The 16136-nt window shown below is 41.6% G+C and overlaps 1 protein-coding gene across 7 annotated transcripts in view; it reads left to right on the top strand.

The window, feature by feature from the left end:
• The window catches only part of MFF (mitochondrial fission factor), a 198777-nt gene that overhangs the window by 84672 nt on the left and 97969 nt on the right, over positions 1-16136 (top strand). For all 7 annotated transcript variants that reach the window (XM_069213504.1, XM_069213502.1, XM_069213503.1 and 4 more), the window contains one exon: positions 6680-6852. In XM_069213504.1, the coding sequence (XP_069069605.1) occupies positions 6680-6852 (173 nt within the window). The remainder of the gene's footprint in view (positions 1-6679; positions 6853-16136) is intronic.

Raw genomic sequence — 16136 nt, 5'->3', positions numbered from 1 at the left:
TAGCATGTGTCTCTGCAGCTACACATGCCATTGAACGGAAAATGTCACTTACCCAGTGTACATCTGTTCGTGGCATGTTCCGCTGCAGATTCACATGCACCCTCCCACCTCCCTGGAAGCCTGGAGCTGTTTAAGTTAAACAAACATTTGTACATATGTATGTATATATATGTATATATATCTATATATATATATATATATATATATATATATATATATATATATATATATATATATATTCCATTTTCATGGACATCTCTTTTCTTTATACTCTATCACTCCTACCTTACCCTCTGCGGGAAAAGAATCTAACATGGAGTCGATGCCCTTGCGCAATGGAGCCAATGAGGAGTCGTCATTCGATCCCGTGACTCGAATACACTTCTTCGAAGAAAAACAACTTGTAACACCCTGAGCCCAACACTAAATGGTAGACGTAAGCATAGCATGTGAATCTGCAGCGGAAGATGCCACGAACAGATGTACACTGGGTAAGTGACATTTTCCATTTATATCTCTACTCTATTCTGGGGCTCAGTATGTCTCGGTAACATTAGCTTTTAGAGACGCTGCTGCGCAGGCAATGCCATGCTTGATTGCCTCCGCACAACTTGGACACTACTGTGAGAATTAGCACCATGCTGTAAAACAGCATAACCAGTGCAACGCGGGCAGATCGCACACGCATGTTTTGGCCTTGTCTGCTAACACCTTGCCATACTGTGCATACACCGTGCCCTGCAGTACAACTACAGGATGCGCCCAGGGTGTGCCTTTCTGTAAAAACTGCAAGTTCTCAGCTCTACTGCACAACACGCGAGCTGCCGCCCTTAGCTCTGCATTAATCTTGAAAACCTGTGCTCTTCTCATAGCCATTACAAATAATGTCCAGCTGCCATAACAGTATCTGGACATCCTCTGCAACAAAGGTATAACAAGACGTGTGACAATAATGATGTCATTGTGCATGACGTGCTGCTAACATCTTAAATTGAGGCAATAACTGAAAATCAATGTAATTAATTGTAGTCTTTTCACATGGTGGCAGGGGGTGGAAACAGGGTGCCCTCAGAAAACAGCTTCTAACTTTTGACTTCAGTCTTTGCACCTCGAATGTAACAAGAGAAAAACATGATCTACAACCCTGCTTACAGAAACGGACCAGGAGCGACCGAAAACATCTAGCCCTCTGGTCAAATGCTCTTAGAGAAAGGAAAAGTAATCCCTAAATAGATGCTACAATGAGACAAGTGGCAGGGTACAAATAATGGGGTGCTGCTCAATGGATTGATAAGGAGGGACAAATAGGAAAGATTGACCTTTAGCAAGCAAGGATTTTTAAAAGACACTGAAACAAACCAATGAAAAACAGTAAGCCCACAAAGAATTATATACTAAAGACTAAAAGACTACAAGACCAAAAAAACAAGAGGTCTCCAATGCTCGACCCAAAAAAGGAGGGGAGCAAAGTATTGCTTCTATCGGTATGGTTATTCAGTTCAAAGCCTAAATCATATAGTGATTTAATATCAAACGGGACAAAGGATGTGCAGGTTTTTAGGAAGGGTGCTTAATTGTCTGGCATGTATGATGTGTTAGTGAAACTATTGTGTTAAAACCTGCTCATACAGTGGATATGAATAGGAGGCGAACACAGGGGATTTTCCATAAGAGAGGTTTAAGTGATAACTTGGTCCTGGTTTAAAAGCCAGTGGCAGCTGGTGACTTTTAAAAGTGGTGGGGCGTATAATAGTTGATTCCGAGTTTCAAAAAGCTAAAGAATTCACATAAAAATCTAAAGCTTGAGAAGGCAATTCGGATTACAGAAAATCAAGGCCGGTGGCACTGAAAAAGTCAGTAGGCGAAGTAAATAAAAGCCAATGGCTCAAAGCTATAAAGGGGCAAAGGAGTGAGCAATGAATTTTAGCCAGGTCCCAATATATGTTTTTTATTATAGCATTCCATTGATTGTGATGATACATAATCAGGACAAATAGAGTATTGCCGAAGAACATGGTTTTCATTTCACCAGGCAAGCCAATGTAGATAGAGTAGCTTTATGAGTGACTACATGAGTGTAAATGTTAGCGAATAGTTTGCCATGCGGAAAGGCAAATTATCAGCACTGTATTAAACACAATAAAATAAGTGATTGAACTACTTTATAGGTATTACCAAATGGATCCACGTGTACATTACAAAAGTGTGTCGGTGAGTAATAGGGCTTTGTGGAAAAAGGCATTTTATTATCAAAAGAGAATTCTAGCTTACACCCTCTACACAGGGTAATGCAAATGCTTCAGTTAGTGGTAAAAAAACAACAAAGGGTATTGTCTCTTCACTCACTAGGCAACGAAGTGTAAAGATAGGTCTTCTCCATACCGTTTGCAGTGATGCGTGATTTACATTTCATTTTACACTTTACTTGCCTGTATTATTTGAAATTCTTTGGATTACCTTCTGCTTGTTCATGATTATGAAACGGTACATTTTATTCCACATGTTGCTGAAAGCCTTTGTTTTATATCCAAGTGGTAGCACCTAGTGCTACCCACTGTGGAATTAAAAGTACCCTGCTATGAAGAAATCGGGCAAAGGCCTCCTATTAGCAGTTTTTTCCATTCTCGGTGCACTTTAAACCCACTCATGCTAACCTTAACCAAAAAAAATTCCTCGTGTGTTTTTCTTGTCCTGCTGGCCTCTAGTTGATTTGATGTCACTTATGTTTTGGTGGTTTGGGTATTCACTGGTAGGAATAAAACAAGTGTCTCTTGTGCCTTTGGTGTTCATGACTTAGAGTTAATACTGGCTGGTTCTGGCATGCTGTACTGATCTGGAGCATGAGACAGCTGTCTGACGCAGTCTAGACATGCCAGTCTTTTTGAATGCAAGCTCTGGGGAGGTCCCATATGGTGCTTGGTGGTTTTACACTTGATTTACCAGCAATAAAGATATATAAGGTTGTCTTTAACTTATTGCCCCTACTTGACAGCACGTCATTGATTAACTCTTGCTGTGTAATTTATTTACAAAAGCTAAGATAAACTACTCCTTGTTTTTTTTTTGGGGGAGTTTTATATAGTGCAAACTCAACCCGAAGTTATAGGAGCACTTTACATGAGTAGTGCACCAGTTACATGACCTACTATGAAGTAGAAGGAATGTACTTTCTCACTTGTAATATTCAAATGTATGGAATGACACACACACACACACACACACACACACACACACACACACACACACACACACACACACACACACACACACACACACACACACACACACACACCACCCCCCCCACCCCCCCCCCCCCCCCCCCCCCCCACTCATTTAGTCTACTGTATGGCAGGCTCACTTCTCTCTGAAACGACTGCAACACAGAGCACGAAACCAGACATGGCAATTAACTTTTAATTAGGGGTGGGCGGAGCTTGTGGAATTTTACTTCAGCGAATTCCATGGAGTTACATAAAAAGATTCAGCAGAGTTCCACCTACCCATAATGCTCCCCAAGTAGGGTTGCGCACATGGATTCATGTCCACTACGTTTCAGTGGGATCTTACAATACCATAAAAGGGTAACACTTGAGCACCCAGGTTGACACTGTGCAGACTATAATTTCCAAACAGTTAAATCTATCCCTGAGGTGGGTGGTCCCTGTGGGGCCAGATACAACACTCACCACATTCGTAGAGGCACCAGAGAGACAGGGAATAAAGAGCGAAGTCAGATAGTCAATGCGCAACTGTGCAACACAGAGGAGCACACATCGGAGACAGGTGGGAAAGGGTGTGGAAAAGAAAGATCTATGGATCAGGAGGTTTGTTGAGGTTTGTGGGAGGGAGTTAGCTGAAGACACATACTTGATGCAAGTACAGGCCGCATGGCTCTCATGCCATTTGTTGCATCAAGTTAGAAGTTCTAGATTACATACTTGTAGAAAGTAACTCGTGTCACCAATGGAAGGCTTGCCCTATAGTTCGCTCAGCCGGGCACGAAGGTCAGGTCGCAACATCTCAGGATTTCTTGGAGAAAAACATTTACTCATTAACGAGTCGAGATCTCTGGGTGGCTATTTAGTGGCTATGTTCATGCATGTAAAGATTGCACCTTTGAGATCGGTACTATTACTGTGCTCGTGCACAAAGGAGCACGAGACAATAATTACCCCTCGCTGAGATCTACTTGATGTCTCCCACATACGGACAATATTGCATTTTCCAGACAAAAGATGGTTCTCATGAACTGTCCTGGCATGCTGTCAAGCTCACGCTGCTGTATTCTGCTGCGGGCTGTGCAGAGAGGAGCTCTCCTCATCCTGTGTCAGCTCTTCACAGCCAGACCCCTTTCTCGGCGCTAGATGTTAGGTCATAGCGGAAAGAAGGCATGGTCGCTCTTCCTCGTGCATGTTTGCTGAAGCTGATGACTCTTTTGTTTTTTTGGGTGGGAATAATGAAGTACAGAACTTCAAGCCAGACAAGAAACTTTTGACTCGTTAAATCCACACATTTGCGGGCTTACTTTTGGGACATACTGATCTGTCCTGTACGTGAGTAGAGGAGCATCCAGATATGTCTTATTTTCAAAGTGGATACTTCAAAATGTGACAGGGACAATAAGGTTGGAAAATGCAGACATGCATTTGTTTAGCAGCCTAAACAGAACCCGCTGCTTGAAAATTAAATTAACTAGGGGTGAGCACCGCCGCAGAGTTTTTATTGAACTACATGCTCCAAGCCGAGCATGGAGAGGCAAAACTCCGTGAACTCTGCCGGCGGAGCAGAGGTTACCTCCTACCCCTACTTTCAACCACTGCAAATCACAAAGCAGTCTGACCCCTGGTGTCGTGCTCCATGTTGTAGTCCGTTAAGGAACCTGCGATGTGGCAGCGTAAAGGAAGGCTGAATGGCTGTGATTATGTTCATACACAGCACAGTTATGATGCACCTGCTGTAAACATTCTGTGAGAACTCCATGCCATGGATAAAAAAGCCGGCCTATCAACAGTACTCAAACATTCATGCACAGCGAATTTCTACTAGCCACTGAAAGAATCACAAGGCGCCACACGTGCACCACGGAATTCCCAAGACTCCATATGCACAGAGACTCCGCTCAAGGCCCTTGCAAATCCAACCAGTAATAACATCATAACAATGGGAGGATTCCAGCGCCCGTGCCCAGCCCACAGAGGCCACCCACTCCAACCATGACTCCACCTCATACCTTCCCCAGCCCACAGTCCTCGCAAAGCAAATTGCACTTAATATTGTTTTGTGAATGTTATGTGGTGTCTAAAAAGGGACATCCTGCCAGAGACCAAACGGTAACCAATCCGCGCTTGATTTAGACATTTATGGCTATATTATTTGATATTCACTAATTCACATACCTCCATTAGGTGATTTAGTCAAATTAGTCAATCCATCAAACGTTCGAAGCACTGTTTTTCTCGTCAAAAATTTATGTGAGTCTTCCCGCCTGCCACACCCTTTCCCAGCTCGTCACAGGGTGAGAGGTCCCACCCACCCTCTGGCAAGTTGGGAAAGGGTGGGGTGACAATGCTCTCCACTCCCTGATTGACGTGGAGGTTAAGCGCTTCAGGGCTTGAATATAAAAAAGCCCGGGGCTAACTTGGCCTCTCCGTCATCAGGGGGTGGAGACTAGGCCTTGATGCTGGGTCTTTGCTGAGCTGATGACCTCACAGGTCTCAGGGCTGTGAGATTATCAGCCCAGCAAATAGACTCACTTGTCACGTCACTTCACTTATCGAGCACAATAATGCTGGACTGGTGTTGGTGAGTGGGGGAGATAGTGCCCCCTGTTTTATAAAGTTTATAAAGTTACAAGAGGATATTCTTTTTTAATTTAAAAAAAAATGTACGCTGTGTTTTTAAAGGGGGCGGAGCCCCGACGCCCATATACAGAAACCGCCACTGTTAAAAGCCCAACGCTTTCCCTTAAAAATAGGAAATGAAACAAATCATCTGAAGGACAGGAGAACCTACGTTTTTCAATATCAAATGCTTTCACACCTCTCTTTTGACGGTACCATTTAGGCAGAAGTGGGACAGCCCATATTTGGTTGAATTACCCCAGCAGTTTTTAATCTTCTTCCCATTGGGGCCAAAAATACAATTCAGGGATCACAAAGATGTTCTTTTAGCAGCACCGATTTCTTTTTTTTTTTTTTTCCCCTCTGTATTTTTCATTCCTCCTCATGCTCGCACCCTCCCCTTACCCAGTGGAGGATCTCCACTTGCTTTTCCACCTACTCCAAGATCTCCCCTTTCAGGAGGGTCATAGCCCACACAAGCACCATAGGTAGTCATTGTGAGGAGGGGCCCTATCTTGATGCATGCCAATGCTGGGTGCATGGGGGCTTTTGTCCTTTAATGTAATTAGAGCAATACACTTCAAATATATGTTCTAATTGATGACAAATTAATAAAAATCTTAATTGTTGTTGTATTAGTTTTGATTATGAATTATTTGTTATTTATAGCCATGACTCTTCTATCTGGTGAATGCTTAGATCTGAATCCAAAAGAAGGAACTCCTTGGGACATGTGTTATGCATTTAGTGAATATGCTCTACCAACAACAATAAAAATAAATGCTTCGAAAAATGTTAAATGTAGGATTTCTTATAAGAAACTCTCCCTGCTCCTGTAGGTGATAATGAAGATATTCCATTTGCAAGGCCGCCAGATCTTGACCTCATCCAGGCAACTCCCTTTGAACCTCTAGCTCTAAAAACTCCTCCACGTGTTCTCACTCTAAGTGAAAGACCTCTCGACTTTCTGGACTTGGAACGACCCATTCCTGTGACCCCTCAAAATGAAGAGGCAAGTACATTTTCACAGTCATGTGTGTTCCTTCTCTTTAATTTAGTGGTGTGTTGTTATGTGGGTTCATTGCATATTTTGCTGCGTATAATTGAGCAAACTGCCTTGAAGTGTATTTTCCACATTAACAGACTTTGGTTACAGATATAATTTCCAAGCCTTGGAAAATTCGACAAGTATCGTGCTATTCGTCCCTTTCTGGTTTAATTGTCGATTTTGCTGTTCTGTGGCTGTTCTCCTCTAATTGAAGAACAAACCTTACTAAAAGCTGTTGATCTTGCTGTGCATTTGAATATGCATCTGGTCATTTGGGAGATCATGGACATTTCCCTCTTAAAGTTGGAGTCTTTTCCCAAAAATAATCTTGCTTATGCTTATTTATTAATTTTGAAAAAAAAAATTATATAGTGCTACACACCTCATTGTATGATGTAACCAGCAGCATCAATTTAGAACAGCAATTTTACTGAACAATAAAAGGCAACAATGTAAAGCCTAGATGTAATTCAAGGCAAAATAAAAGGCTATGCTCATCTTACATGCCGGTTTCACTTTTTAATAGAGATAGTAAAACTTTAGAAAAGATTCTAGCTAATTGCCTGAATCCTTTACTAACTGACATAGTCTCTGCAGAACAACAACACTTTATCCCTAGCAGTGATACTATTGAACAAAACAACTTGGCATGCACTCCTTTAACATAGCCCGAAATTCGAATTGACCACCGCATATTGAAGAAAGGTTTTTTTATAAAGTCTGTTATTCGTTTCTCTGTCAGTTTAAAAATAAACCAGTTTCCATCATCTTTTAGTGATGCTTTAAGGATGTGTCAATCAGACATTGTTGCATGCATTACGCTGCAAAAAATTCATGCCCTTTCTTCCCAGAATTGTTTAGAAAGATTAATTCCCTTTGTTCCCAGAATTGTTTTCTTTCCCCACTATTAATGTCATATACTCACTTGCTTGAATCATTCCACATCATCCGGCTGGAAATGCCTAGTAAATTTAAATATCAGTAAACCGAGTTACAATGGCCATAGGCTCGAACAGCAGTGTTTGTTTTGTAGCACATTCACCTAGTTGAAGCAACCTGAACTTCTGTCGATGAGGTGGAAGTGCCAGCTTTCCTATTCCCCCTAGAGTCCACAATAGCTAAGAGTTCTGTTGCACAACCTGTGTGATGGAGTCCCCAGGCAGGACTCTGCTTTTACTGTTGAGTGATCTTAAAACTGTTAAACTTTCCTGGTCTACGTTGGGACTGAGCATGCCTTATCTTTAAGTACCAGAGCAAGTCAGTTGTTTTCTGCTTTCACCAACTGTCACCATGGCTGACAAACAGGAAACATTCTCTCTTCAAATCGTATTCCTCTAGAGGGCGGAAGAAAAGTTACACTGATGATCCTCATTCTGAGTGTATATATTGCCTTGTCCTATTCACAAAGTTTCAGGTTGTAACATATGTAAAACCTTTACTTTAAAGACCTTAAAGGACAGGGAGAAGAGGTTTTCACTATATCTGATGGATAAGGAGAATATCCCTTCTTCTAAGAGGGATACTCCCTCTTCAATAGAAGATTACTTGAAAAGTGCCTCAACCAATGATTCCATGAATGTAGCGCAAAATAATGAGACGTCCAATTTCCTGAATTGACTTATTCGGTACACTGCTTGCAGTCAACCACTCACAAAGTAAAAGTGGGTCTGGAAAGCACTAAAAAAAAAAAAAAAAAATCTCCTTCTGCCTAGAAAACTGTTAGAAATGGTATTCACAAGATGGCCAACCTTACACTAAGAGGAACAGTTCATCAGAAAACACGTCAATGGCGTACTGCTGATGACAGTGCTATGTACATCTCCTACCTGCGTTGTCAGTGCTGCCGGCCACAACTTAATTGTCATGAGTGAGATCTATTACTGCGAACCTGCCAGCAACAACCTTGTGAACGTCGACAACATCATCATCTACTTAGACCTTGGCGACATCCTCTACGTCAACAAAGATGACAGTTTTTACTGCATCTGTCTTTTCACCATCCGGGTTGTCACCTTCCCAAATTCTGGAATCAGAAAAGGAGCAGGATGCCAGTGACCTAGCTTCAGACACTGTGTACCGTCCAGCATAATTGGATTTACGCTGCGTTCTAGACTTTCAGGATGGAATGGAGGAAAACTAACTTCAACATGAATATGGTTACCAGCAAAAGTATGTTCCTTTGTACCTCCCTGATACAGTAGAGAGACAGCAGTGGTCCAAGTACCATTGGTTTTTATGTCTACATTGCAGCAAATGATGGAAACTTTCCAAATATTGCTACTACAGCATCCTGCGGGTCAGTCCCCTCATTCTGCAATACATAATTTACCTGCCCCAGCAATATCTCCCCCTTCCCATCTACGCCTCCTTTGATTATCTTTATCTCTACCACCTCCTCCACCTCTAGGGGAGACATCACACAGACCAAACAGACTGCTTGAACCTCCAACTCCTGAGGACACAGAGGTTGACGAAGATACAGATACATTTATATATTCAGATGAGTAGGAAGGGGAACTTTCAGAAGGAGAGTACGGAGGTTCAAATGAATTACTTCGTCACTCCAAAGAAAGGAAGTAATGAGTCCAGTCCACTGGATTCATTGGAGGATATACCCTGCTTTCACTCCTTAGTAGAAGGGGCTGCTAATAAGTTCAACTTGCCAATTACATCAGTAAAAGACCACTGTTAACTTAAGGACTTTAGGGAAAAAATCTGAAAATCGATAATATCAGTAACTTTTCTGGATTTCTTCGGGCCCAAAGGGCTAAAACTAATGAAGACACCTGCTGCCATTCCAATGGTGATACTGTGCCTTAAGAAAAAGTACAGGACTCCAGAATCGGCACCAGCTTGTCTTACTGGTCATCTGAAGCCAGATTCATTAATAACTTTGGTTGCTCAAAGGAGGTCTTAGAACCCCAAGGACCCATTACTACATTCTCTGGTCCTCCATAAAGCAGCAGCAGTAAAACCCGGAAAACCTCAGAAGACTGGTAGAGGACCCCCGAGGGTGCATGGTCTCATGCAGACAATACTGGGAACAGTATTGGGGTATGAGTCGGACATGTTTGATACCAAACATGCTGAGGTTCGGAGTTACCATTGTGTAGCTGGATATAGGTACTGACCTGTGTCCAGTACACGGGTAAAATGGCTTTCCTGCACTTACGAAGTCCAGTGTAATGGAGCTGGAGTTCGTAGAGGCACCTTTGCTCATGCAGGGGTGCCCTCACACACACGAGTACCTACACCCTGCCCTCTGGGCTAGGAGGGCCACCCTAGAGGTGACTTACAGTGGCCTGGTGCAGTGACCTGTAGTGAAAGTGTGCATGCATCTTTTCACATGTGCTGCAATGGCAGGCCTTCAGACACATATTGCATGGACTCCCATGGGTGGCATAATACATGCTGCAGCCCATAGGGAACCCTGGTGCCCCAAGGCCATGGGTACCTAAGTACCAGATAGTAGAGACTTATATGGGGGTATCAGTATGCCAATGGTGGGGTGAGTAAAGCCCCAAGCAACAAATTTAGAGGGAGAGAGCACAGTCACAGGGTACTTACTGGTTAGTAGGATTCCAGTGAACACGGTCAAAACACACTGATAGGCAAAAGGTGGGGGTAACCATGCCAAAAGGAGGGTACTTTCCAACAAAAAGCACTAGGTCTTTTACAGTACCAGGGATCCGATTCTTCCACTTTTCATGGCTCTACAGGGTAAAGGATGCCCATACTATTCCCTAGCTGGATTTGACCAGAGATACACCTCCAAACGAAATAAAAAAACAAGGCTATGGGAGGTAATCAAGAACCATCAGATACTTCTCTCAATCACAGTCCAATGTGAACCAAAACGAGCATAACTTAATCCCTTTATCCCTCATTCCTTCTCAATACAGAAAGTGGGTGTAGAATTTTTCTTTTTGCCTCAGCTTGGAATTCCATAAATCAGACTAATGGGTGAGACAAATTGTTTGCAAATCTCTCTCTTTAAATTTTTCAAAGACCACCTGTCTACCCATCAAGAAACAACATAATTTCCATCCGAAGGAGCTGCAGCAGGAAATTCTTCTTCTCTTCAAGGGAGCGATAGAAAAAGTCCCCAAGTCCTAAAGAAACCAGGTGTTTTATGCCTTGTTCTTTTTTATAATAAACAAGGCCGGGCAATGAAGACCAATTCTGAACCTCATACAGCTGACCAGGTATCTGGAAGAACAATCCTTTCAGATGATTACACTTAAGGAAGTCCTCCTAATAATGCAAGAGGGAGACTACATGGTATCCTTGGATCTTCAGAATGCACACTGTCATTTACCCATCCACCAAAAGCATAGACAATACCTTTGTTTTTGATGGCAGGTCAACATTACCAGTTCAACGCACTTTTGTTAAGTTTCTAATTTCATCTCATTTTAATCAAGTGCCTTTCTTCAGTACCTGCCTTTCTCTGGTGACAGGATCACCAAAGGTAACTGCTCTTGAATGACTTGCTCGTCAAAAGTTCATCATAGAAACAGGCAAGGACTTCTACAACAACCTGCATCGTTTCTTTCAGAAATTGGGTCTCAGACTGAGGAAGAAGAAGTCATTTTTGGAGCCCCACATGAAAATCCAGGTCTTGGGTGCAATAGTAGACATGCTTTTGGGAAAGGCATTTCCGTTTGCGGAAAGAGCAACAAAGCTCCAAGCCATGGCAAACAGGGAGTTTGCTAAAGAGTTAGTCCTGGTAAAGCAGCACATTAGGCCTAATGTCATCTTGTATAAGTTTCATCCATTTTTGCAGGCTTAGAGTCGTCCAACAAGAACAAAACATTTAAAGGAAAGAAATCGGCGGCTCATGGGACGAAAGAGTCCCAGATGACTGAGACAAGCATTGTTGTGGTGCAGAATCCCAGCAAATCTAAAATCAGGTTTCTCTTTCCAAACTGTATCCAAAAGACCTATACGGTCAACGAATGGGTCAATTGATGGTGGGAAGTTGGCCTACAGGAATTATCAACCAGATGCCTCTGGTGAGTTGTAAAAAAGATGTTTCAGATCAATGTATTAGTGCTTCGGACCCTAAGATTAAACCTATATATTTTCCTCATAAGGCTAGCAGGTCAAGCAGTTTTTATCAGAATGGACAACACAACATGTGTGTTCTGCATAGCCAATCAAGAGGGAACCCAGTCCTGACCATTTCAGAAGAGGCGCAATTCCTATAGGACTGTGCCATTGCCTGCAAAATTGACATTGACATAGAACACCTGCTAGGTTGCCGCCAAAACAATCCGACGGATGCACTTTCTCAACAACCATCAGACTGCCACAAGTGAGAACTACATATGGAACAAATAGATTACATATTCCGACAATTGGGGTCGACCTATGATCAATCTCTTTGGCACCCATATCAACACAAAATGCAAATATGTAAGAAGCAGATTTTGCGTTCCGGGACCGTGGGCAATTCCCTTCCGATCAGTTGACCCAAAATCTTTGTTTGTCCTTTTCTTGCGTTTCCTCTGATCCTCACGGTGTTGAAGCGGGCAAAGATGCATCATTGCACCCATGCTCTAGCCTGTCCAGCTATTTCTCTGAAATTGTGTTCCAGACTACTCTCCAGAAACTACAGAGACAAACTATACCATGACTCCATTTGCTGAATCTGACAGCATACTACATGACTACTTAAAGTTTGGTCATTGAGATCTACAGCAAGACTGCAGAAACATCCTAACATAGGCATGTGATCCAGAAACTACAACAACTTACAACTGCAAGTGGAAGCATTTTCATTTTTGGTGCAAGGTTTTCATCCACTTCAGGTACAACCTCGTCATCTACCACACATGTTGGGTCTGGCCAAGAGTGGATTTCTTCTGTTAGAGTCCATCTGGCTGCAATATGAAGATTTCAAAGAAAAGATCTGTCATCTACTTTGTTCTCCCAGTTGCTCATAAAGCAATTCATGAGGGGGCTTTTCAGGGCATTTCCACCTATATGACGGTTTCTGTTTCATTTGGAGCTCAATACTGTTTTTAGCCAGTTGATGCTACCTTCGTTTAAATCATTGCACAAGCCACATTTAAAATTCATCTCATGGAAGACCGAACTTCTAAAAGCGTTAACATCAGTAAGGAGAGTAGGGGAATGCAAGCATTCAGAATCAAGGAACCTTGTGTACGATTTACAAAATACAAAGTTATCCTGAGAACAAATCCTAGGTTCATTCCCGGGGTTCCTACTGACTTTCACTTGAATGAAAACGTCATTCTATGATTTTTCTTCCCAAAGTCATCTACATCCGCTGAATGATCATTACATTCATTAGACTTGCATAGATGACTCGGGTCTTACATTGAGAGAACAAAATACATATTCTTATAAGAACAGCTGTTCGTCTCTTGGACAGCCAAGGAGATATTCCCCCATGTCCAAGCAGGGACTAGCACAGGAATCACAGCCTGCCTTGCTTTTTGTCACACCAAGGCTAAGCATCTACTCTAGGGAAGATTGGCCCATTCCTCCAGAAGCATGCATTAACTGTGGTACTATGTGCTGGTATGCCATGCTTGATATCTGCCTGACCTCCTAGAAGAGCAAGCACATGTTCACAAAGCACTACTACAGTGGTTCCCAACCTGTGGACTGGGGACCCCTGGGAGTCCACGACTGCTTAGAAAATTAAATAATTAACACATTAGGTCCCCAGCTTTCAGTAATGACTCAGTGGGTGGGTCTCCGGATTACATTAATTATAAAGTGGGGGTCCACAGAGGTCAAAAGGTTAGGAACCACTGCACTACTACTTTGATGTGGACGCAGAAGCTTATGTAGCAGTGGGGCAGGCAGTCACCAGAAGCCTGCTTCCCACGCTTTTTAATTTTTTTCTGTGTATTCTGTTTACTAGTCTAAAATCAGACGTGAATACATGACAGATCCAATGTTATAAAAAAATAGTTATTTGCCTGTAACTCCAGATCTCCAACACTGTGATCTTTCACATATTTCTGTGCAACTCTTCCTCCTCCCCAGTCAGAGGCTCACTTATTTTATACTATACTCACGTTTTGTGCCATGAAATCTGGGTTATGGTGGCCTATTGCCACCTCCTTGGCTGAAGTTCTGGTTTCTTCAAATTAGGTGGATGTACTTTGAAAATCACTATGGTACAGGACTAATGCTATGGAGAACTAAGTAATGCATGACTGCAGATGATCTTTTCTAGTAGTTAGAGGATATTATCAGCAATGTCTAAGCTATCTTTCCACAAAGCCAAATCTATAGATATTTTGATTGTTTAACCATTGCCTTGGTGTTTTTTAAAGTTATAATCAGAAAGTTAATAGATTGTTAGGTAAGTATCAAGGTTCCTCCCTCACAGCCTTCTAATTGTCAGCATGTTTCGGTTCTATAGCTGTACTGAACTCATTGTGGGTCTTTTTTCAAGAGCATTGTCTACTCTCCTTAAATTACCTAAATGCTCCCTACTTAAAGTAAACCTAAAGAGATGAATGAACCTATCTGTAACAAGTTTATCTTTCTAAGGAGGCCTAATCCAATATTTTCAATTCGCAATTCTTATGGTATTTCTATTGATGATAGTAGAACGGAACACCTGGGCCTTTCCAGTGTCATAATGTACAGGCACATTAAATGTCTCCTAAAATAGCATATGCTTTCTCTATCACTTTTGAGGTGAGTAAATATGAAAAAAATGAAATTCTGTCAGCTTATTTATCTATTTTGTACCACCCACTTATCTGCTCTTCTCTTTTTAAGAAACTTCAATCTTAGATTTATTTTGGCAAGGAAAAGACCCTGGCAAAGATCGGTATGGTTAAGACTAAAGCCTACATAGGGAGGAATGGGACCTTCTAATCTCTTTTGGTGTTTTGTGTCAACATGACAAAGTTTGGCATGGATAACATACTCCGCCATTACCATAATTTATGACTAAAATGTTTGCCAAACCAGAAACGTGAAGTAATTAAAACTTTTCCAGACTTCTATAAGAATTTAGCAAGTTTTCTTTGGGGAGTTTCAGATGCTGATGTATTGTGCTGAAATATCTTTGTGCAATAATATAAGCATTTCTAAAACATTGACAGGTGCATTTCATAGACTTTTGGATCTACGGCATATTAGGTAATTTATCACTGCTTTATACCTCTCAGCGCCGAAGTTTAATTTTCAATTCTATTATTACAACAATGTTTTTCAAATATTTACAATTCACTCAAGTGCTAACGCTCTAAAACCCAGTTTGCAGCATTGTACAATATCTTTATTTCATCAAAATCAGTTTAGGATTATTATTCATTTTTTGATGACCGTGAAAATAACTATCTGGAGGCTTTTGCAGGTCAGTGCACTGTAGACATGAGACAAGCAGAAAAAAACTGGACAATTATTGTAATGTCAGACTGATGGTGGCTAAAATATACTAGTCTGTACCTCCCAGTACCTTCCATTCATCTGTATGTTGCATTGTACACCTGTAGAACTTCAGCAGATGGGAATTCGGAATAATATGCATTGTAACTGGTCTTCATCTGAAGGGGCAGTCTTGGTACATATGTTTGCTACCTATTCATTCCAGAGAGGCCCTGTGATTTCTTTCTCACCAAATTGAGTGGCATAGTGATTCTTAATATGGGGACACCTACTTGGAGGATAATATTTGCCATGCTTATAATTGCTAAATTAATTACTGCACTAGCTTGGAAAGCCATTAGCTTTGTTTTAGGTTAAAAGTGGTCCAAGCAATTATTGTTTTTTTACTGTAGAAAAATCAAGGGAAATGCATTTCATGATTCAATGAAAATGGCAACAACTTTTTCAATGTGGCAATATATCTAGAACTTAGAGCAAGATGGATCAAGGTGCTAGTCTCAAAATGTCTCAATTTGCGACCAGTCTTTTTGCCACCAGTGTCTAATTTTCCAAAACAACCTAAGTATTAATAGGTTTGTTTGTGAAATTCTGATTCGGAGTAGTTTGTGGTCTATCATACCTAATGAATATTCATTAGGTAGGTCAAAAATGTAAACACTGTCCGATTGGCCGTTAATACAGGGATGGTGGCCTGCAGGTCACCATCCCTTTGACTGTTATTGAAAAATGAAAACTTAAGGTCTTAGTTTTTCTAAAAGTTCGTTGAGCGTTGGCAGACGTCCGACGAAAACTACAAGCCAATTCACAGCATGGAAGAGGGCCAAAATAGACTCCTCCCCATTTTGTGAATAAAAAAGCATCCC

This window comes from Pleurodeles waltl, chromosome 11 (assembly GCF_031143425.1).
Source record: "Pleurodeles waltl isolate 20211129_DDA chromosome 11, aPleWal1.hap1.20221129, whole genome shotgun sequence".
Taxonomy (NCBI): domain Eukaryota; kingdom Metazoa; phylum Chordata; class Amphibia; order Caudata; family Salamandridae; genus Pleurodeles; species Pleurodeles waltl.
The sequence above is the reverse complement of the archived record's forward strand: the minus strand, read 5'-3'. Positions and strand labels throughout refer to the sequence as shown.